Source organism: Microtus pennsylvanicus, chromosome 12 (assembly GCF_037038515.1).
Source record: "Microtus pennsylvanicus isolate mMicPen1 chromosome 12, mMicPen1.hap1, whole genome shotgun sequence".
Classification (NCBI taxonomy): Eukaryota; Metazoa; Chordata; class Mammalia; order Rodentia; family Cricetidae; genus Microtus; species Microtus pennsylvanicus.
The window spans coordinates 58,387,413-58,410,964 of record NC_134590.1 but is presented as its reverse complement, the minus strand read 5'-3'; the positions used below and the strand labels follow the sequence as shown (position 1 = coordinate 58,410,964).

The window sequence follows — 23,552 nt, the reverse complement described above, 5'->3', positions numbered from 1 at the left end:
TTCACCTAAATCCCCTTCCCTGAGAGGCCACTTGGGTCACTGGGCATGGTAGGAAACTCGAGACGCTCTTCAAATCACTGTTCTGTCGAGCAAAGCCAAAGAGCAGGGCTGTGTGGATTCACAGCAGAGTTTGCATGTCTGGGAAGGTGTCTTAACACCCTGGTAGAATCCAATGCCTGTGCTGTGTGCAGCACCACCCTTATGCACATCAGTAGTGCACAGACGATTCTGTCTCACAGCCACCCTGTTTTAATGTCGGAAGTGAGAGAGCAGTGAAGATCTTAAAAGTTGCTTTATTTAAACAAAATTGATGCCAACTTTTCTATCTATATACAAACATGTTTCAGAACCAGAGCAGCAGACACACAGACTGTTCACACAGGAACTGTAATGCTTGACGTGTTCAGACAAAGTTTTGTTTCCTGCTCATAAAGACATTCACAGACTCAAAAGTCATTCTGAAGGCTAAACGACACTATACCTTCATCTTCCGGGGTGGCTTATAATTCTAAATAAAGGGGGGTGGAACTTTGGAGGGTCAATACACCATGTTTAGTTTAGTTCAACAGTGTACGGCCCATGATGGGGGCTCACAAAATGTTTTGGGCTGGAGATAAAATTTTGATTAAAATATAATTTATTGAGAGGACACTTAAGAGTCAGAGGCTCAATTTTTTTTTCATTCTACTTGTCTATTTCATAAATATAAGAAGATCCTTTCATTTTTTGGTCCCCCAAAGTAAGAAAGACTAGCTTAAAAAATAAGTTTAAAATAATTTCATAAGTACTATCAACAAAATGTAGTGACTAGATCCTTCAAAGTCAAGGTAAGACTATGGAAGTACCACATTCCTGTCCTCCTCCCTCCACACACTCGCCTACACGATACGCTAGTTCTAAAGATCCCTGTCTGGAAAGTTAGTCGCTTTTGCTTCTCCCATGCTACGGGCTTCCAGGAGCCCTCTGTTCAACAAGGATCACAGTTCCAAAAATCTCCCAAAGACGCGCTACATCTTCTGCTCACTAACTCCAGCTCCACACAGGTACTAGTTGCTTTAGGTAATACTTGAAAGCAGTGGCGGCTGCAGAGTGCGACCGTTCTGTTGGCGCTGATCTGTGGGCAGCTCTTGGCCCCTCCATTCGGGGGATAAGACTGTGCAACAGTGAGGTGGAGAAGGAGGGGATCCCATAGCCCGTCTGCCCCATCACATGAGACATTGGAGCCGCAGGGTGCCGGGCTGCACCGCAGATCAGACCTCAGAATGTCTGCATTACAGAGCCACCGAGCACCAAGCATGACTAGATGCCACAATACAATGACCACAGCGGTTGTCTACTCCCGTCTGCTCATAGGAATCAGCTCCCACCACTTACTGTGCTTTCATTTTCTAAAAATGAGATGAAACCATTGTAAAAATGTTCTTTCAAAATAAATTATTTCTAGAATATAAAAGCTTTATATTTTCCCAGCTCATGTATCATTATAAAATAGGAAATCAGAAAATTAGCTGTTGCAATTTGCATATGGTAAAAAATATTTATATGTGTACACATATATACACATATATAAAAATGTACCTTTTAAATTAAAATTATCAATTAAAATGATCAGGTATTAAATCATACCTAAGAAAATCCATGTATTTATAACGAAAACAAACCTGAAAGGAGTATAATCCCAACTGTGAGAAGGATGAGTTTGCCGTGTGCTAAGGCAAAGGCAGGAAGTCTGCTTACCCAGTAGACTAGAAGTCACCGAACCATTTCCTATCTACCCAGCCCTCACCCCAGTCCCACTCAGCACCACTAAGTCCTTAAGGATGGACAGCCTCAAGAGGGGTGGCCTGTGATGTCCCCCCTCGCCTGAGCTGCCCTGGCCCAGGAAGCCCTACCCATGCAGGAGATAGGCTTTCTCCCAGTGTGCACGAGTGCCTTGTGGACTGGCTGGTCTTGACACCTCTTAGTGGAGTCGAGGTGAGCAAGAAGAGAGCATCTGTGGCTAGACTAGGAGTGCTCCGTTCCTCGCACTGAGAACGGGTAGTGTTCCTAACGCCTCTGCAGACAGAGGGCTTCTCTTTCCATGTGGTTGATTCCCGAAGTCGCTAGTGTTCATGTTCATGAGGAAAAATGTTCTGGGTCTCAGACAGAGGCTACGCTCGTCCCCAGGAGAACCTGCTCAGAAAGGGCCAAAGGGAGAACTGCTCTGGCCTGGGGAACAGCCCTAGGATTCTATACTTAAAAGTGGTGGCCTCCCGTGGGGCTCTGCACGGACCCCCGGGTGAGAAGCCAGCCACAGCAGGCCCATCACAGCCTGCTTTCAAGTACACTTGGAATGGCACTGCTGAGGCTTGTGTTTTAATGGATCTGCTCCTTCACATTTTAAAGTGGCCCTTTATGTTTGGTGGAGCAGACTAAACTTTATGTATCTTTCCTTCTTTACCTAACAACAACCACAAAAAACAATTACACATCCCCTACCCAACTATTACCAATAAGCAGGCAAAACCTAAATACTGAAAAATCTGTCTTTTCTTCTGCTAACACCTGCTGCTGACACACGACCAGGGACAACGAAGCTCATGGCTTTGCAGAACACTGTTAGTCCTCGGAGTGGGAGGGACAAACACAGTGTATTTTCTAACCAAATTTAAAATGGCCCATCAAGTAGAAAATTTCTATCATGTGCCAACTATTCTGAAAGAGTCAAAGCAAAATCAGAGTGGAGGTGTGCACCAAAACACAGGCTGATCTCTTCAGTAGCATTTATCCAAGAAGCCTGTCAATCATAAACCTGCCCCTCTAAATGGTTTATGAAAGAAGTGTCTATTCAGAAAAAAAATAAACACTTAGTAAGAAAGGCCTCAGATCCCACCAAAAACCTGTGGAGAGCATTATTTCCTTTCAACAGAAAACAGTAGAATTTCAGGGGTCTCCCACCTCTCCTAGCCCAGCCACAGAGCTCAGGTAAGGGGCTCTCAACCTTTCTATGGTGACTCTGGGAAAAAAGCAAATCCCTCCTACTGCATCAAGAGTCTAGGGTGCGACCCTAAGCCACAAATACTAGAAGAAAACCAATTTGCTTCAAAGACCAATTCTGACTCATTTGCCCTTTGAAGAAAGAACATCCCAGTCTCTGGTGGCCTCTATCAGATGCCGCTGGCCGTGACTCATCCACTCTTCCTGGTCTTCGTAGAGCCGCCCACAGAACCAGCACTTAAACACGCACTGGGCAGGGTCATCGGGCAGGGAGCCCACCACCTGGTAGTTGTTCTTGTGAACCTTCTTCAGCTTCATCTTCAGCATCATCTGCCTCTTCATGTGGCTTGCCTCGTCTGCGGTCTGGTAGGTCAGGCGCGCGTGGTGCCGCCGGATGCCCAGCTGATACCGAGTCCTCTCGGAGAGCACAACCTTGAGGACATTGCCTCGGTACTTGTTTATGACCTTCATCACGTTGCTCACTTCGGGGGAGTCCACGTCAGGATGGTTTAGTACGATGACCGGCTGGTTCCGACGGGGACATTTGATCAACTGATCTGGCCTGGCAGCTATGAGTCGCAGCTGCCTGGCGACCTGAAAGAAGGAAGGATCTTTGAGGCCGCGGCTGGGATCCGCCTGCAGCTTGCTTTTTTTCTTGGCTGAGCTCACTTGCTTGGTTTTAGTCTTGCTTAGGGTTAGGTTCCTAGAAATGGGCCTCCCTTGCCTGCTGGAGTCATTGTTCCCTGTCTGTGTGCTGTACACAGGGATGATTTTCTTAGGGGTACTACCGCAGATAGAGTCCTCCTTTTTAGATTTGGGCCGAAGAGATGTCTCCAGATTGGGGGACATGTCTACCGACCCGCGTCTGCACACCAAAGGCTGGGAGCCTGAGCTGGTCTGTTTCACAGGGCAGAACGGAAGCGGTTCTAACTGGGCTTCACTGCAGGGTATGCTGACAGGTGTGTCGCAGGTGGCCTCGATGATCCGGGCATCTTCAGAAGAGTTCAGGACCCTCAACACGGCCCCTTTGGGGATCAGCACTGGAGTCGCTACAGGAGTCTTTCTGGTCACTCTGCTCTCCATTTTCCCATCGTCACCACTGGCAAACTTGGGGCAGATCTGCTGCTGAGCAAGCTGCCCGCTGCCAGCCATATTGCCTTCATTCTGAGGATTTTGGAGAGAACCTACGGAAGGGCCGGAACTAGGGCCAGGGCCAGTAAGAGACACACTCATTTCCTGACTGCCCTTGGGAGCTGCTTTTGAAGCCAGCTTGGGTGCCTGCCCTATAGACCGTCGCTGAGCACCATTGGCAGACAAAGAGGAGGGCTTGCCGCATGACTCAATTAACTGTGCGATCTTTCTGCGAAGCAGTTCGATGGACTTTATTTTGGTTGTTGAATTATTCCACTTAATGCCCTCTGGCACATTTTCAGATCCAGAGCTCAAAGAAAATACTGACGAGATGATTGGACCCTCAAATGTGTTACCTGTCTTTTCAGAATTCTTCGGCTGTTCAGGCTGATCCCCAGGCTGTTGGGACCTCAGTTTATCTTCCCCAGTAATGTTTATGTGTAAGTACTCTTTTTTCTGTGCAGAGGAAGCCTGGCCTGTATTTCCCACTGCCTTGTTTTCTACCTGTTTGTCTTCCAGCTTCCTGTCAGAGGGAACCATTGTTTCAGGACAACTAGTCCGATTCCTGGCTTCTAAGTCACTTTCACCTCTAGGCAGAATGCCCTTCTCTCCAGAGAAGGGAACCTTTGCAGGCAACGAGGTGAGGGGAAGGAGCTGCCGGGAGTCACTGTGGGAACCCCTTCCTTCTTCAGCCAAAGGAACTGCTGATTTACTCAAGAAAGGGTTCACTGTGGCTCCAGGACCGCAGGAAACACTGCTTTGTACAGAGGCTGGAGAATGGCCTTTTAAGACAGCAGAGGGAAGGGCTCTAGGTGGACACAAACTGTGAGTTTTTTGCAAATCTTTAATTGTCTCGGAGCTGAGAAAAGAGTCTTGATTATTGGGCACACCAGAACTGGGCATGAAGAAATTGCAAGACTTGACCCACTTCACATTTTTTAGTTGTTTCTGAACTAAAGAGTGCAGCCGATCAAGGCCCACAAACTCTCCAGCATTCCCTTCCATTGCTAGCGACCTCGCTGCTTCTGTAGAGAGCATCTTTCTCTGTCCCCCTGAGCCCTTCTCTGTAATAGTACAGATGGAGCTCCCTCCATCTCCTTTGCCTGTGTCAAGGCGGGTGTTTTCTTCTAACGGAAACAGTTTAAGCACCAGCTGCTGTGTGCCATTGACAACCTTCACATCGATCAACTGGGCTAGACAGTTGGTGGGGACCACCAGCTCCGAGGGAGCCATGACTGTCAGTGGCATACCAGCCTGCACAGGCTCCTTCGAGGGGGACAGGACTTCCACCTCAACGTTATTCTTATTCCCTAACAGGCTCACCTCGCTTGGCTCTGACAGGGCCATTTTGTTGGGAATACACACTACATCTTTCTGGTACTTCTTTAGCTCAGGTAACAGCATCACGCTGTGTGTCTTGTCTTTGTTTGTGTGGAGAGAGAACCGAGATAGCTGCTCTGACAACTTGTTCTGGAAGGTAGTCCTGGGACTGGGGGCCTTCCAGAGTTCTGTGCTTTGCTTTGCAATGTTGGTTCTCTTGGGCTCCAGCTTGGCAACGGTTTTGAATGGTCGTTTGGCACCGGCCCTCTCATGGACCCTCCTCCTGTGCTTGACAATGTAGTCATTGCGGATAGCGCCATAGTCACAGTACTCACAGCGGTACGGGAAGACGCCTGTGTGCTTCACCAGGTGCCTCTGGAACTCGCCCTTCGTGTAGGAGATGTAGCTGCAGTGGGAGCAGATGAACTTGATCTCCTCATGCTGCAGTGTGTGCTTTCTGTACTGCAGCGGGTCCTTTGTGGAGAAGCGACATTTGTCACAGTAGAATTTCCCCGGCTTGAAGTTCCTAACCTTAAATTTGTTATTTACAGGGCTTGAGATGGTTTCCGTCTCATTTCTGACAAGAACAGCAGCGGGGTTATTGTTCACAAAATGAAGCTGGGTAGGTATCGTGCGAAGGCTGCATTTGAAGCAGACAAAAGCGTCTTCCTTCTGGCTCTGCCCAGGGCCCTTCCTTAAGTCTTGAGGCGGGATCTTGTGAACACTTTTGCACTGTACACAGGTAGCAATGGTCAGTGTGGCTGTCTCAGCCTCTGAGCCTTGGTACAGTAAGGTTTGTGCTTCCTGTCTGTCTGGCCGGGTTGCTCTAGTACAACTAGGCTGTTTGGGGGACATGGTCAAAGAACTTGGTCCACCATTCACTTGTGTGGTATACAGCTGTTCTCCGATGTCCTTCATCTTCTTTATCTGCATACCCACATAGCCAGCTGAAATCGAAGATGTCATTTGATAAAGTCCTCTGCAGACATCCTTCCCACACACCCAGTGACTGGTGGAGCCGCAGACACTTCTTGGCAAATGCGTAACGATCAATCACGTTTTGTGTCCTTTCACAGGAAATACACGAACCGCAGTATGCTTTCAATTCTGTTTCCAGGCAACACTACAGGAAAAGACCATAAAGCATGATTAGTACAGAGGCTCATAGCTTGGCTAAGCTACCACTATTTCCACTGTGCCGGCATGACGCTGTGGGAACGTCACAGGGAATCCCCACAGAGACTAGAAGGACAAACACAAACACAAGCATGTTGGCAAGGCTAAACTAGGAACATTCTCTAGCCCACATCAACTGGGAGCCAGAGCTACCTGGAGGATTCTCACCAGCAGCTCAGGATCACCTCTGAATGTTTTGTTTATTGACAGTGACCACAGATAGCTTCAGATGATCCTCAGAAAACATCATAGAAAACACTGCCCGCTCAGCCTTGACGTGTGCGTCACCAAGTGGTGGAGACAGGTCTTATGGTCAGTTCACACATGCACCTGCATTATAGCAACTCTTATTCACACACCCACTCGGTTTGCACAAGTGGAGAAGCCAGCAACACTGTCTCAAACATAGCGATTTCTTTACCATCTTCATGGCCTCCATCAGGTGTGAGGCTCTGTCCGTAAGCTGAAGGGCAGTGATCAAGAGACGGTTCAATGGGTAAATACACTGACGGCCTGGGTTCCACTCTCAGAACCCACATGGTAGGAGAAGACCCATCCCTAGAAGTTGCTCTCTGACTACCACATATGTTCCGTGGCATGTGTTAACATGCGAAGAATTTAAAAATGTTTAAAAACTATGTACCACTGTCTTCCACTTATGAAGTCCACATTTGGGAGCATGGTTCATATATTTGGTGGTCAAATGACAGTTTAAGAAAGAAAAAACTGGTAAAGAAATATCAAAAAGCAAGGTGAAGAAGATAGGGAGTTCATCCAAGGAGGCGGAGGGATTGGCGGAAGGAGGGCATCCAGGAAAGACTGAGAACGGGAAGCCACATCTGTATACAGACCTGTGGCAGCCAGGGACTGAGCTCTGTGGAAGTCCAGAAAAAAAAGGATGTGTCAAGCAGAGAGGGCCAGGATCTGTAGGAAGTGGGCCTGGAGCACTTGGAGAATTAGCAAGAAATTGAGGTGGGGGCTGCAGGATGACCAGAATGGGACACAGCCTCACGGGATGGCAGTTCTTCCTGCATATGTGACAGAGCTGGGAGAGGGACTGGGTCAGTGGAACAACACTCAGATTTATATTCAGTGGCGTGCAGTGATGTGGGAGGACTAGAGCCTACAAAGGACTAAGCGGCAGCTGTGGGCCACAAGGCCTTGGATTGGAACAAGAGCAGAAACAGTATCTTCTAGAACAAGTAAGATTCATCATGCTCATGCAAGTGTTACAGGGTGACTGGGACTATACAATGTATAGAAACTTTACTTGGAAGATACAAACTAGAAGCCCAACAACACTTGCTTGGAATCTGCTGGAAGCTGGTCTTTTATGATCCTAAACAAACAAACCACGCCCGCAACATCTGAACAAATTTCCTCATTGTCTCCTAGTTCTCCTGCCATACACAAAGTCACCTCCACAGTGACCTATGTGCACCTGTTTGCTCATCTCTAGGGCATAAGCCTGGACTAGCTTCCCAAGCCTGAGGCTGCTGGTCTCTGAAACCAGACTTTATAATTTAGCAACACGAGCATCTTCAAGATGTTCTCGCCAGCAACTCTGTGCAGACACCACAACTGCAAGCAGAGCCTGGAAAACCACAGAGCCATACAATGCAGAGGCTGAAGTCAGGGAATAGGGCTCATGTCCAGTGGTCCTGAAGCTGGAGGAGCCTACGAGACATGCAGACACTGACATTCCTGGGATGTATTCTCTCTCAGGAGATGCGGCTGTTAAAGCAGCATCAGCTAAGGCACCGGGTAACCCTGACAAAAGCCACAGCTGGAATCGCCAGATCCCTCCGAACACCTCCACCTGGGACACAGAGGATCCTCTGAGCTCCCACATCCTTCCCTCTTCAGGTGGAATTCTGTTCTCATTGTCAACAATGTACCCTGAGATAAAAATGAAGAAGCTTCCCTGTAACTCATCCTCAACTGACTTGCAGGGAAACAAAGGACTTACTCTTGATGGGCCAGTCAGTAACCTGCACAGCCCAGCCTGTTTCTTGCCAGGCAGTCCTTGGTTCTCAGTTCTGTTCCAAAGATCTGCACCTGGTCCCTACCCAATGTTCTTATCTACCAGCCTGATAAACTTCTAATGTAGGTGGCAGTGGTGCTGGTGGGGGCGCTAATTGAAGCCCTGGCCCCCCATGGCTTGCTTGTTGATGCTTTCAATGCAGCACCTCTTTAGGCAAACATTAACTGAAGTGGTTCTCAGAGAAGCCCACCTGCAAAGCTTCCTGCAGGGGAAGAACCACACCAGCCAGGATTACATTGGTACACATTCAGGTTTTCACACCTTCACAGCCTCAAAGAATCATGTAGGGAAGCAGTGATGTTCTCAAGTCCTAACAAGACTTGAAGTGGATTTAGCCAGCAGGTCTGTGACAGTTAGTGAGAAGCAGAGAGCATCCTGAAGAAGTGTCTCTAAAACAATCAGGCCAGCACCAAGTGGCTGGGGAACAGCAGGGTCTGTGGCACCATCTCTGCAAAACATCTAAGCCGTTCTATATGCTCCCCAATTTCTGAGAGGTTTATGACCCACCACAAATTGAAAATACGCTAAGTGAAATATGAATTTAATACACCAGGCTTACAGCACAGCATAGCATAGCACACAGTTAGATAGTTATAATGAGTAGGTCATTTCAATTTTGGATACAGTTCACAGCTTACACTTATGACAGCATGGCTGACCATGAGCTCCAGATCCCTGCTGCCACCGGACATCACAACAGGGCTGTGTTGCACATGGCTAGCCTGATAAAAGGTTACAAAACAAACCCAGAAGTGTGATTCCTACTGAATGCACGCTGCACCTACACTGTGAAGTCACAGCGTCCTAGGCTCAACTATCATAAGTTGGGGGACAACTTGTACTTGAAATTAAGAATCCTTGAGAACAAGGGTTCTCAAATGGGACATACAAAATTGATCACACATCCTTGTACAGAGAAGGCAGACGTCTGGGCTGTGAACCATTTCACAGTATCTTCTACACTTTTAAACAGTCCTTAGAACAATACCACCATTTCTCCCCCTCGAAGCAGGAAAGAGCGAGGTTTCTTTAAAATGTTCTAGCTGAAGCTTTGCAACTTGTATGTTGAAGTTCAGGAGAGAACTCAGTTCCAGTCTTAATGCCTCAAGGAAAGGGTAAGCAGAGGCAACGAATGGGAGAAGGACGGTGGCTGCAATGGACCTAACACTTCTCAGGTACAGCCAATACCTCCTTCCTTACACACAGGGTCCTTCGTTTGATTCACACCCAACCACCTGGAAAGCTGAATCCTTGGCAGGTTACTGTCAATGGACTGGATGACAGAAGACACTGCAGACAGAGGACTGTACATGTATGCACTTAGCGCTGAAGGCACCCCACATGTCAGCAGCAGAGTCCACTGACCTCCAAAGGCACAGCTCCTAGGGCAAAACTCCATTTTTTTTCCCCCAGATAACTCAGAAGAGCTCAGCATTATTAACTTAATGGCACAGTAGGACATCCATTTAACACTGTTTCCCATAATAAATGACTTAGCAGGATATAAGAAGCCTTTAAATAACACAATTATCTATAGCAACCGTCATGTTTTGTGTACCATAAACTTGGTCTCTGCACTGAGGCAGGGGTGGGAGTTTATTTGCATGCACTAAGGGTGAGGTTTTTTTCCCCCCTGCATTTTTAACAGAATTCTTTTGAACTCACTTGTATTGATTTCTTACACACTTATTAGAGGAACATAAGTGTAAAAAATTTACCCTGAAGCTCCAGTTCAGTGACACAAAAGCTAGTCAAAGACAAAGTTTGCGCTCATCACTCAGAAGGAAGCGTATGGCACCTTAATGCTTACTAGTGTCCAACAGATCAGAGAGGGCCAGCGTGGAAGCCTAGGTCCCACATTATCCTTGGAGAAACGATGCAGGGTTTTAAAGAGCAGTGTGTGTGAACTGGGCACGCTGCTCCCAGCCGACACCAGTCGGCAGTAAGAGGAGCTACCACAATGCAGGTGCCATGTGTTGGGAGAGCCCTTGACTCACCTGGGCTCATTCAATGTTACTCTACATTTTTAATGAAGACCTTATGCCAAGCATTGGTTTCTCTGCTGCCTGACCATGGCTCTCTCCAGAACATAGCTGAGTCACTTTACATTTTAATTCTTTTTGGTTGCACAGCCTAAACTGATCCTGGTAGAAACTGTTTGTCAGCTTCAGTGGTAATAGGGCAGTTTTCAGCATGAGACAAAAGACACTGCACACTACCCTTGGCAATGGTGTCAGTTACTCAGCCAGGTGACCTTTCCCTACCCTCTTGACACAGGTGGGCAGCAAATGTCCCATCCAGATGTCAGTGAGGAAAGAACGTAGCTGGACACTGGATCACACCCATTGGCGCACAGGACGGATGACTGGCTATATCTGTTTTGACTGGGAAACAAACTCAAGTGGCTTTCTGTAGACATTCTGATCCAGAACTATTCCTTACTGTGGCTCCGCCCACATCCATCACTAGGGCAGGGACTGTGCTCTGAACAGGAAGAACAAAGGATCTGCTGGATGTTTAACTTTTCAGCCCTTATTGGCTGGATCCTTTGAGAAGTGATTTCTTTCTCTCCACTGCCAGGCGAGGGACAGGGTGTCACTCACAAGCTGTACCTATGCATTCCTTCTGCTTATGACTCATCTCGCCTGTCCCTCTCAGTGATCCCTTTAGCACTATTTGACCCCATAATGCCCAGTGGCGTGTGGATGGGGAAGATGTCAACATTAGACTTATAAAAAGCGTGTCATGTCACCGCCCGGGTGAGTACTTCAATGACCACAAATCAGAACTGGGCAGGTGGGAAAGCGGCCTAAACAGGCAATGCAAATCACACAATGGACTCTTCATGCTGAAGCGCTTTGCACTCAGGAATGATTAAGACTGACTGCCACCTGGATGACAAAAAGCGTGTGCAAATGTCACCGACAACACATCGCCCCCGGGGATCCCACTGTCTTCTGAAAGTGGGTGTATTGCTGGGGCAACAGAACGGAGCCAGACGGCTGTGACAGCCTAGCTGCTTTCTCAGTGCTGGATAGTTCTAAGAGTGCAGAGCACAAGATCTTGAGAAACCAAGGTCAAGGGTCAAAAGGCAGGTGGGTCTCTGGCTTGCTAGCTAGCCAGCTGTGTGGTTTTCTAGACTTTTAACCTAGCTTAACAGTTCCTGCGGTTGTAAAAGTGGGACAACTGACCACATGGCTGATGTGAGGATGAACGAACAAAAACCAAATGCAAGCGGCTAATACCAAAGAGCCTGTCTTGTCAGGAAATGCCAACATTTTGGCAAGACTCCTTTAAGTCGAAGAGTCCAGTAAAGCTCTGAGGAGCAGAAACTGTAAAAATGAACAAAAGAGGTGGCTGAGGGAAAGGTCCACACACAGAGGACTTGCTAGGCAGCGAGGAGCGTCCAGGTACTGCTCCCCAGGACTGAAGGAGGAACTGGCTCTGCAGAGAGCATCAGCAAACTCTACAGCAGAGAACAAAGAGGATTTTATGCGTTACTTCTCCCGACAGTTTAAGAGTAAGAATAGGGTTGGAATCCTTTGAGTTTAAAACTTGTAGCTTAAATGTGAAAAAGAAAACGCTAATGAGCAAATACGCTTATTAGCATCAGATCACACATACACATTCACACATACACACACACACACGACCAAGTGGTATTATAAGGAATAGGTACAAATTTCGGATTTCAAACGTTTAAATATTCATTAAAGATATTTAGTATGAACAACATTTTTGTAGTTCCCTCGTTTCCTTTTATTTGCTTCAAAAACCCCTAAATTTGTAGACCAGAGAGTTTAATGAAAGAGAAGAAATCTTTCCTTCTACACAGGGGAATCACTGGCTTTGCCTACATTAAGGCAAATATGGTCTGGATAAGGCCACAGTGTTTAAAGGAAGTTACTGAGGAAGCATTGAGAATTGCTGCTGCCAGAGTCCTATTCCTCAGACAGGGTTGCAATTGAGATACTGGCAGGGGCAGGGCAGAATCCAGAAACAAGTCTGCAAGGCTTTGAAAATGGTTCAAGCTGGGCAGTGGTGGCGCACGCCTTTAATCCCCCATCACTCGGGGAGGCAGAGGCAGGCGGATCTCTGTGAGTTCAAGGCCAGCCTGGTTCCAGGACAGGCTCCAAGCTACAGTGAAACCCTGTCTCAAAAAACCAAAAAAAGGTTCTAATATGCAACTTGGGTTGGAGACCACCCGTATTACAGGTGCAGGGTAGTAGGGATGGCAAGGAAAACTCGTTACCCTGTAGACCTCACAGTAGAGGTGGGGCTAGGCCACAGCCTCAGGGTAGTGACAGGGCCTAAAAACACAAGAGTCAAGGCTTTGCAACACAACCTTGGAAACACCAAGGTGCTCGCGAGGTGTGAAGATCTCAGTAATCTAAATGCTCCCACTCTCCCTCCACAGTATTTGGGCATGGCCACGCACAAAAGGCACAGACGAGGACCATACTAGCCCCACCTCTGTACGGGCTGCTGTCCCTAAGGAGTCTGACTGGACTCGGAAGTAAATGGGCAAATTCAATGTGGATCCTGTTATCAGGAAGCCGGCCCATGCCACAGCACTTTGGCCCTGGTCAGGAAGGGTGCCTGTAGGGGCAGGCTCTGTGACTGGACATGCTTTGAAGCAAAACTTAATTACCTGCTTCTTTCAAAACGACAGGCCTGGAGGTGGTGGTATATGGCTTTCCTAGGTCACAATGCCGTGGGAAGTGATAGCAGCCAGTATTCAGTCCAAACTCTTGTCTTGTGAACTCAGGTCGCAGCCAGGATCCCTGATTTCTTGGGCACTGTTCTTCCAGGCCCAGAAGTCAAGAGTGTAGCAAGTCTCGGTGGCTCTTCCTTCTTTTTCAGGCCTTCTCAGATACTGAGGACCATAGGTCTCAGGACGTCAGGCCCTGGTATAGACATGTAGGCACAGAAGCCAGGGCTGCGCCAATAGGCCTGCAACAGAGTCAGACACTCGGGTATAAGTGTGGGATCTGCAAGCTGTGGTCTCCTGGATACATTTATTGTAGGAAAGACAAAATGAATAAACCTTCCAAGTGCTTCTCAATGGCAGCCAATCTAAGCTTAAAGAGAAAGGGTTCCCAGGAACCCTGTGACCTAAATGCAATGGATGGCGCCCTTCCTGGGGTAGGGCACATGACAGGTTCAGAAACCTTCCCAGATTATCCCGTGTCTCCCACTCCCACCCGTGAAGGAGTGGTCTGGATTAGATGGCTCCAGCCACTTCTCTGCAGGCAGCTGGATTTGCAGGGTAGCAACAGTATGCAGCGGAGATCAAAGGTGGTTTAGGAACAATCAAGACAGGGAAAATCATCACTGGGTAGGACCCCGCTGACCCCAGCCACAGCAGACTTGGGCATGAAAAGCCCAAGGAGCAAAGAAAATGGCAGCCTTCGCAGCGACAATTATTAACCTGTTCTTTGTTCTGCCTCTTGCACAAACACTGTCCCAGACCCTCTTACTTAAAGGCAGATAGATAAGAAAGAATATATAGGTTTCTTTAAATGGGCGTGAAAATCAGCGATTGAGGAGAAAACCAAGAAACGAGGCAAGGCTCTCCTTTACGATAGCAACCAATATAACATGGCTGGGTCTGTCACATGTGTTAGCCTTCTCAGGGCTCACTACCAGATCCAAGACAAAAAAAAATCTTTAATAAATGCTTGTATTGGATAAAGATAATGCCTACAATGTAAAAAGCTGGATATGACGCTTCAAACATACTTACCAGGCTTCAAGAATCCTCAGCAAGGGCATGCTCTCCTGTACAGTCCTGGATTGGGCTTAACTTTGTGCAATTTAGAGGGACAGAGACACTTTTCCAAGCGAGCTGGCTTCTCTTCTGTCGCCAAGTGCTGCAAGTTATTGGCACCCAGGGAATTTTCTTATAAGGCGATTTCAATTCTAAACTTAGGGTAATGTTTTTAAGGCCTCAAACACAGCATTGAGTTGGGTTGGTAGGCTACTTTTCAATAGGACAATGTGCTTGATGTTTCAAGTTTTTATGATAAAATACCGTTGGTATTCTATTTTTTAAGAGCAGAGGTAGTTTAAAAGGATATGTCAAATCCCCAACAATCATAAGGGGAGTTCGATATCTTCTTCTATCTTTTGGTTTTCCCTTTTCGGATCATAAACTTTGCACTGGTTCTTTCCCCTCTTCTGCACCCTTTCCCTAGCCTTCATCTGCATCCACCCTCAACCCCAAGCAACAAGATCAAACTGAAAAGCTGTGATGGAGCTGTCCCACAAAAGGTGACACCAGCCGCATCCCACCCACGATTAGGTCCTCTGTGGGCAGGCCCACCCCGACACCCGCTCCAAAGACAATGCCAGCGTGGTCCTCAAGTTTATTGTTGGCGCGCTCGCAGGGATGCACGCTCTCGCGGGCGAGGCCAGGGCGCCGCACGGCACTGAGCGAGGCGCGGGTACGAGAGAGCCCGCACCGTCGCGTCTCCTGAGGGTCAGCCAGACGCAGATGGGGTGTCTTCCAAAAGCTGAAAGCTAAAGCCGCCTCAAGACAGCCTCTGAGGCCGAGAGGCTTTAAAAATGGCCTCCTGACGACACTTCCTGCTCGGGTCTGAGGCATCATTTAAAAAGCCGGCTCAGCCACCCGGCGCGCAGAGTCGCCGGGCTGAGCCGGCGCTGCACAAAGGCCGCAGGATGGGCCGTGGGTCTCCGACCGGACCCGCCTAGCCCGACGGGAGGCGCCTCGGGCCGGAGGCGAGCTCGTGGGACCGTGGAGCCACACCCGACCGCGCCCGCCCAGGTCCCGCACCGCCACTCACCCGGACGCCGCGGCACCGCACGGTCCCAGATCCCCGCGGACGGACAGGAACCTACACCGCCGGCTGCCGCCCGCAGACCGCCGCCGCCGCGCCCGCTGTAGGTCCCTACCCGGGGGGCGGAGCCGGGCCGACGACGCGCGTGCGTAGTGCGGCGCGACTGCAGCGGAGAGGCGGGCTCCTGAGGTTGCCCCTTCCCTGCCCTGGGCTGTGGGCTCTGAGCTTGGGGCTTGAATCTAGTCGTTTGCACCAGAAGAGTGCAGTGTCTGCATCGCTCAGCCCTGCACGCTCCGCAGCCTCCTCTGAAAAGAACTGAACCCTCTTCCCTTTGGGTCTAGTAGAACATCCATGGGCGTCTGTCCTGCGCTGGGTCCTGTCTGCTGAGGGTGGATTTGGTGCTTACCCTCAAGGAGCTTGAAGTTCTCCAGCAAGTAAGTGAAGCGATGACAAGCCTCAGTCATCATAGCTTCCTGGAGCGTCCTAGTGAAGGAGTTGGGCCCGCAGCCCTAGATTTGGATACAGCTTGCTGCTGGGCCTTAGATATGGAAGCGCAGACTCAAGCCATTTCTAAAGCTGAGAAGATTGTATTTGATGTATAAGGCCTCATCTAGTGCACGTTGTGACAGTCCGAGCAGGGACATGATTGATGGGGGAGCAGTCAGCAGATACTACGAGCTTTTAGTGCCGGAGTTTGCATTTACCTCCTGCGTTCCAACCATGTAAGCAGGTAAACGACCCCCTTTCACAGAGGTGCGCACCTGCAGTCTACTGGATAAGAGACTACCCCAAATCTGAGGGAGGAAGGGAATCACATGGCCACCCCCTCCCCCCGCGCAGTCAGCAACTCCGATGCCGCTCCCCACAAAATAAAGCTGCCCCCACTCCAGCAAGAACAGATGGTGGCAAGGGACAGTGTCGCTGTGAAATACAGATCCTCCATGGACAAGAGGCAGACGTTCTCTTCAAAGCTCTAGAAAGAAAAGAAAGCCAAGACTGGTTTCCTGTTCCTTCCTCTGGGCGGTGGAGGTCAGCTCCAAGACATCGGTAGTAAGCTGGGAGAAGATGCAGGGCTTTAGCAAAATCTAATGGGTGAATGGAGTTTGGGAAGAGCAGGCAGTCACAATACCAACTGCTGGGCAGGCCCCCAGTCCCTGGAAGAGTAGACGCTGGACATAGAAAATCTGGGCAGAGAGCTAGTCGGTGAGGCAATGCCTTTGACCACACCCTGATAAGGGAGCTTCTCCTGTTTTCTCTCTCCCTCTCCCTCCTGCTAAGCTAAAGGAAAAACAAACGGGTCCAGAGTTCAAAGTCTCTCTCAAGAGTAGGCTAATGATGAGGAGAACATTGAGAGCCTGTCCTGGTCATGCCTGAGAACCCCTAGTGACACAAGGAACCACACTCGGGAAAATCAGTTATGTATTGAAGAACCAGAAGTCCAAGGGTTAGAGAATTTTTCAGCTCAAAGCATTGCGCCCCCCCCTTGTCATTCCTACCCATACATCACAGTCCCATCTTCTTCAGTCACTTGGAACTGAGAGAAGGCTGCCTTTGGGTTGTCTGGAAGCTTCTCTGGAGTTCGTTCCTATAGGCCTGTTCGCTACCCTGCCAGAACCTTGGTTTCTCATGTAAAATCTAGTCACCATTGGGACTGCTCCCACAGGCAGCTATCAGTATTTAACTAGACAGAATCTTGCCCAGTGCTTCTCAAACCTGCGGCTCTGGCCCTCCCCTGCTTTGGAGTTGTACATTGGTTATCCTGAATATCAGATATTTACATCATGATCCGTAACAGTAACAAAATTGTGGTTGTGAAGAAACAACGAAACGGTTTTATGGTTTCGGGGTCACCAGAGCACGAGGAACTGCATTAAAAGGTCACAGCATTAGGAAGTTTGGGAAGCCCTGGTCTAGACTGTCACAGCCCCAGGCAGATGAGAAGGGTCTGAAAAGTCTTGCAATTCTCAGAGGTTCCGGTGTGGTGAGATAAAGCTGTTTTGCAGGGGGTTTGGAGATGCGGTATCTGCAGCCTGGGAAAAGGGCCAGCCAGGGTACAGACTGGGTTTCATGAGACCACAAGAGTTCAAGTGTTACTCCTCCAGAGTCTCTTGACGGGGAGCAGGGGGTGAGTTTATCAGAAATTCTCAGCTGCACATTCTGTTCCTGCCACTCACGCCTTCTTTCTCTCCATCTTCCTCACCCTCTAGAATAATTTGCCCAAGATCCCTTCCAATGTGGATTGAATTGTGCTCTACAGAAAGATTCTGAAGTCCATTGCCATGGTTCCTGTGAACCGGGGGCCTTATTGGGAAAAGGACTTTATGCATGAAACCCTATTAAAATGAAGTCATTAGGGTGGGTCCTTGCCCAGTATGGTAAGTGTCCTTGGAAGAAGAGGACAAAAGAAACTGAGAGGCCAGGAAAGGCATAGATACACAGAAGACAACATGGAAACCGGGCAGAAACTGGGATTATGTTTGCATAGTCAAAACCAGCAGAGGAGGCCAGATGCTGCAAGAGCTAAGAAAAGGATCCACTTCTCTTGAAAGCTTTGGAGGGCACCGTGACCCTGCAGACAGCTTGACCCATCAGGCTTGTTTGTTTTGTTTGAGACAAAGTATCTATGTACCCCTAGCTAGCATGGAATCCAGTGTGTAGACCAGGCTGGCCTCCAACTCAGGCGAACCCCACGTGCTGGGATTAGAGGTGAATGCCACCACACCCTCCTACTTCTAACTTCCAGAAATGCTAAACAAATCTATGTCACACAGTCTTCAGAAATGACCTCCCTCCTTGTCGTAAATGCCAGCTGTAGGAGAGGCGTGAATGTACCAGTCTTTGGATGATGGGAGGGGAGAGCCTCAGCCAGAAGGGTTGACTTTCCCTCAGGGGACAGTCACTTTGAACAGGGTTGTGGCTGCACAAACCTGTACAGTAATGCTTTATGACAAAGGGAAATGAAACTGGGCAGTCAGATTAGGACGAACGCAAAGCGGGAGGAAGGATGACGGTGGGACAGTGGAAGGCTCCCAGGAATGGTATTTGGTGTGCAGATGAAAAGAGCCACCGGCAGCACAAAGACCTGAGGTGGGGGGGGGGGGGAAGCTGGGGATGCCTGGGGAAGAAAGGAAGAGCAGCGGGGAGTTGGAGCTTGCGGGTACTTGAAAGCTGCACCTTCAGGTGTAGTTCTTTTCAAACTCTGCCAAGAACAGGTGGACCAAAAGAGGGAATCCATGAGCCTTTGCGTCCTGTCAGCCTGGCCATAGCTCTGTTCTTTACTACACACCACACCAGTCGGTTATATTTTCTCTAGTGGCGGCTAACACTTCCGAATACTATATGACTAACCTCACGGTGAGTGCCCCTTGGAAAAGACATGGTCTCTTGCACAGAGGCCGGAGTGTTCACACCAACGTTCCCATGCCCACTCAAATCTCAGGCGCTTTAAGACAGCATAAACTGAAAGACGTACAGGAACAGCACTAGTTCTTTTCAAACCTAGTGCTCAATGATGCGGCTTTTCTGAAGACCAAGTCACAAGACGCGGGCAATAGAAGCTGTAGAATTTGTTCCCAGCCGTGTGACCCTGGGCAGATTACCTCGGGTCTCTGAGATGCTGTTCCTAGGAGCAACCTTCCCTTAGGGATGTCCAGGCGCCGGGTCTGTGGACCACTTTCCTGCAGCCCTCTCTCGCTGGACCGTGGCGATCCAGTCTCTTTTGGTGCGCCCAAAGGTGTAACTCCTGCAGTTGCTGGAACTGCTGGAGCGTGCAGTGACGGTCACACTAGGCATGCGCGACTGGTAGACCAGGCGGCGCGGGAGCTGCAGTACTGCCAGTGGCCTGAGGCGTCGCTGCAGGGCCGGCGATCCCGGTTTCGAGGTATAGAGCTCCAGCCACCGCTCACTGAGCTGCCCGCTACCACCTGCCGCGCAGATCCTTTGGCCAAACCCGGGATGAGTCGAGTGGCTTTAGTTTTTTGCTTTTGTTGTTGTGGTTGTTGTTTGTTTTGTTTTGTGTCTTTTTTAAAGCTTTGGGAGCTGAGCACGCTTCACTTGGAGATAACTCAGCTCCCTTGGAGAGGCTCCCACGGTGCTCTCCACACCCAGGTTGGCAGTTCACTCAAATAGACCTGAGCTGCCGTCTCTGGGCTGTCAGCTCCGCGAAGTCTAGGACTGTTTTGTTCCCAGAAGTCACAGGATCTAGCACAGTGCCTGACACCCAGTTTGCCAGGCTTCTAGAGCGGAAATGCCAGAGCCATCAGTGTCACTTAGATCAAGGCTACGTGAAACGTGGTGGGTGACAAGGGCCGTCCTCGGATTGGTGCTAAAGTGTAGGTTCAGAAGGCAAGGAGACTTCGCACAGGGGTGGTGGTAGCCATGGTGTTTGTAAAAACTCAAGAGAAATCTGCTCCTCACCATGGGTTTTAGGATTGTCAGCATAGTCATTTGTGATTAGGGTTGTGGAGAAGCAGGAACTGGGGGAGGACTGGGCCTTGGCTGCAGGAAGGTCTAGGCTCATCCCAGACTTCCTCTCACCGGTCATCCGTCCTGCATTCAGAAATTGTCCTGCTACAAAGCTAATGGGCTTAGCCATTCTTCTGCCTACTGGTCTTCCAAGGACCCTGCAGTTTTAGGAATGGTCCCAGGCGCCAGTGAGCCTCCCAAGTCAGTTTTCCTGCTAGCTCCCCTCTGCACCACTGGACACCAGACTTACACTTCTGTTATTGCCCCCCCCCAGCACGCCCCCCACAATAGGGCCTCTGACATGCTTCACCTTTGACCTTCCTAAAGTGTCCACCATCACATCCTGTGTTCTATGCTACTCATGGTTGTAATTGCTAACTTCGCTGTTTTTCTTTCTCTTGTACAAAATAAGTCAACACTGGTTTGGTTTCCCCTTAGAGGTCCAGTGCCTGAGTAGGAAGGGTTATCATAGGACAAGGATTCCCGCCAAATGGAGTCACCCTTTATAAACTGAAAGAAAAAAAAAGAAAGAATGCAGCTTGAGGCACTAAAGCAGGGGCATGCTTGAAGTTCCCAGTCAAAATCTGAACACCGAGAGAGGATTCTGTCCTCTCTAGAGTTTCTTGTCTGAGGGGATGGAGGGGAAAACGATAGAATTTTTCTCCATCAGGTTGCCATGAGGATGAGATGGGAGAACTTTTGTAGGAAACTTGTAAGGGAGCTCACATTGAGAGCTGAACATGGCCTCCATATTGCCCGACTGCAGGAACCAACACTTCCCAGAGTTGTTTAAGAAGACAAAGGTGTATTTTTCTTCTTATACTCTCTGCCCACCACGGATTGGCTGAAGATGCTGTTTGTTAATCTTTTGTCCAACGACAGGGCTGACAAAGCAACCACTGGTTGATGTGTGGCAGCTGCCGGGGAAGAGGGACAAAGTTGCCTTTACCAAGTATTTCAAAATCTTCCACTAACTACAAATACTTTCTTATATTCGATTGGCCACAGCCAGTCACATGACTGCACTAATCTCTGAAGGGCGGAAGATTTTCGCTCCCTGTGTTGAGCCCTCTTGCAGGGTCTCTGTGAATACTGTGAGATGCACAAACAGGTGCAAAACTTGGGGAAGCTGAACTTGCACAGACCTAAAGTTTTCTCCCTGTTCTTGGGTGTGGCCCAGTTCTTCTGCTCTATGACGTGAACAGGAGTTTTGGCATTTTCTTGGTCTCTTCAAACAGTATCTGCATGGTACTGGATAGTACCGGATAGGAGGAGATTCGAGACAAAACATCACTCTTATCTTACTCAACTTTCATATACTAAATTCTCAGTACAGTGGCTGGTGTGTTATTTACTGAATCCTTTGTGTATTGTCTTGAAAATATATTTTATGGCACAAATATAACACTCGGAGCTCCCAGAATTCATTTTTTCCATGTATTGGAAGCCCCCTGTACTGACTGGTTTGTGTGTCAACTTGACACAAGCTAGAGTCATCAGAGAGGGAGAAGCCTCAGCTGCTTTATGGTCATGGTGTCTTGTCAAAGCAAAAGAAACCCTAACTAAGACATCCCCTAAAAAGGACAATGTCTTAGTTAGCCAGTCCACAGGATACTCACTTTGAACTCATTTTTGTGTGTAACAATCTAGTATAGTTCTACATTGCCCTAAAATAAAATTAGCTAGATATACATAGTTCTATAAACATAGGATAATTTCTGTTCTATCATCATGGGATAATTTGATACACTTCTGCAAGGTGTTCTCATTGTTTAGTATACTAATATAGCTCCAGGAATAGGGGTACAGCCCCCCCAAATCCTATTAAATAACCACATGATTCTATAACATGGGTATATTTCAGTTAATTTAACCAGTCTTTTACTGGTTTTTTGGGGGGAGGAGGGGACAAGGTCTCTTTACATAGCCCTGGCTGTCCTGGAACTCCTTATATAGACCAGACTGGCCTTGAATTCATAGAGATCAAGCTGCCTCTAATTCCTAAGCACTGAGACGAAAGCAACAGCACACCTGGTCCTTAATCTTTTTTAATAGATTTTATTTATATGTTTCCATAGACAGATAACACTTTAATGAACACCTGTGATGGCCAATCTTCATCATCAATCTGATTGGCTTTAGAATTACCTGGGAGACTATAGTAGGGAGGGGGCCGCTTGTTTGTCCCAGCTGCCCGGCTAGGTTAGCCCCAAAATAACCACACAGAAACTATATTAATCAAATCATTGCTTGGCCCATTATCTCCAACTTCCCACCAGCTAACTCCTACATCCCAATTCAACCCATCTCCATTAATCTGTGTATCGCCATGTGGCTGTGATGTACTGCAAAGATTCTAACTGGCCTCCATCTCAGATGAAGGATCCATGGCTTCTCAGCCTAGCTTTCCCTGCCAGGTTCTGTTCTTCTTTGCCATAGGCTCAAAGCAGTTTTTTATTAAGCAATAAAAGCAACACATAGACAGAAGGACCTCCTACACCAGGAGACACACCTCTAGGTATTTCCATGTGGGTGTTTCCAGAGAGGTTTGACAGAAGAGGGAAGGCCCACCCTAGATGTGTGGAGTATCGTCTTATAGGCTGGAGGCCCAGAATAAATAAGAACGAGAAGAGAGGGAGTCAGAGGAGTACTTTAGGTCTCTTCGCTTCCTGATTGGACACCGTATGACCAGCCTTCCCATGTCCTCCAGCCCCCTTGACTTCTCTGCCACAATGGACTTTACTCCTGGAACTGCAAGCCCAAACCTTTCTTCTGGAAGCTGCTTTCTGTCACATATGTAGTCTCCATGACAAGGAAAGTAACCAAGATATCACTCTTTGTGGTCTTCCTGCTTCAGGAACTACGGTTTCAATTTTATGCAATTTAATTTTATGGACTAAATTTTCAGAAGTAGAAATTGTAAGAGAATACATATATTTTAATTTTAGTAGATATGCCAGATTACTTTGCAGTAATTCTAATGTCCACTGTTAGGAAAAATTTATACATCCTACCATCTCACCCAGCCCTGACCCTCCAACCCATCTCCTGAACTTGACACTTGCTGGGTGGAGACCAGTAGGGCCCTTGCCATTGTAAGAGGTGCATCCCTGATCACGTGGAACCTGGACTTGCCTCATCTGCCTGGTACAGCAGGCTTTCCTCTCCTGGTGATTCTTACCCTTTGACAAGCTTTTATCAGGGGGATGTGTATCACTGGGGTTCTTTACAGAAGCTACCTGTGAGTGGGGTACAGAAGTCACCCATCTCACATTGATGCTTCATGGATTGCCTACAGTCTGTTCTTTGTCTTCAGACTTTGCTTATTATCTCTTAAGGTGAATTTCAAATATTCGCTTAGTGAAGGGTTTCTCTGTTTGCCTTTGCCTTTTGGGTTCCCTGTCTTGTTTGCAAGTGTCAGGCCAAGGGGGCTGCAGGGCACCAGAGAATCCACTTGTCAATAAAACTACAAGGTGTGGCATGGCCAGGCACAATCCTTTCATCTCTCAGCAACCCTCTGCTTAGATGCCAGAGTTCCTTGCAGACTCTGCCTTCTGGGAATAAATCCCATAGCCAGCCTTAGCAATGTTTTTGGTGTTGCCCTTAGTAGACCTCACTTTGGAAACACGTGATCTCTTCTC

The 23,552-nt window shown here is 48.4% G+C and overlaps 1 protein-coding gene across 2 annotated transcripts; it reads right to left on the bottom strand.

Moving 5' to 3' along the window:
* Positions 1–273: 273 nt before the first annotated feature.
* Znf518b (zinc finger protein 518B) lies at positions 274–15,670 on the bottom strand. Of its 2 annotated transcripts, XM_075943692.1 has the most exons (3): positions 15,454–15,670; positions 13,299–13,600; positions 274–6,550 (listed from the first exon to the last, which is right to left on the bottom strand). In XM_075943692.1, the coding sequence occupies exon 3, from the start codon at positions 6,391–6,393 to the stop codon at positions 3,100–3,102; it is 3,294 nt and encodes a 1,097-aa protein (XP_075799807.1). In that variant the 5' UTR covers positions 6,394–6,550; positions 13,299–13,600; positions 15,454–15,670; the 3' UTR covers positions 274–3,099. The 2 variants fall into 2 exon arrangements, with proteins under 2 accessions (XP_075799807.1, XP_075799808.1); XM_075943693.1 differs by lacking the exon at positions 13,299–13,600.
* Between the last annotated feature and the right edge of the window lie 7,882 nt (positions 15,671–23,552).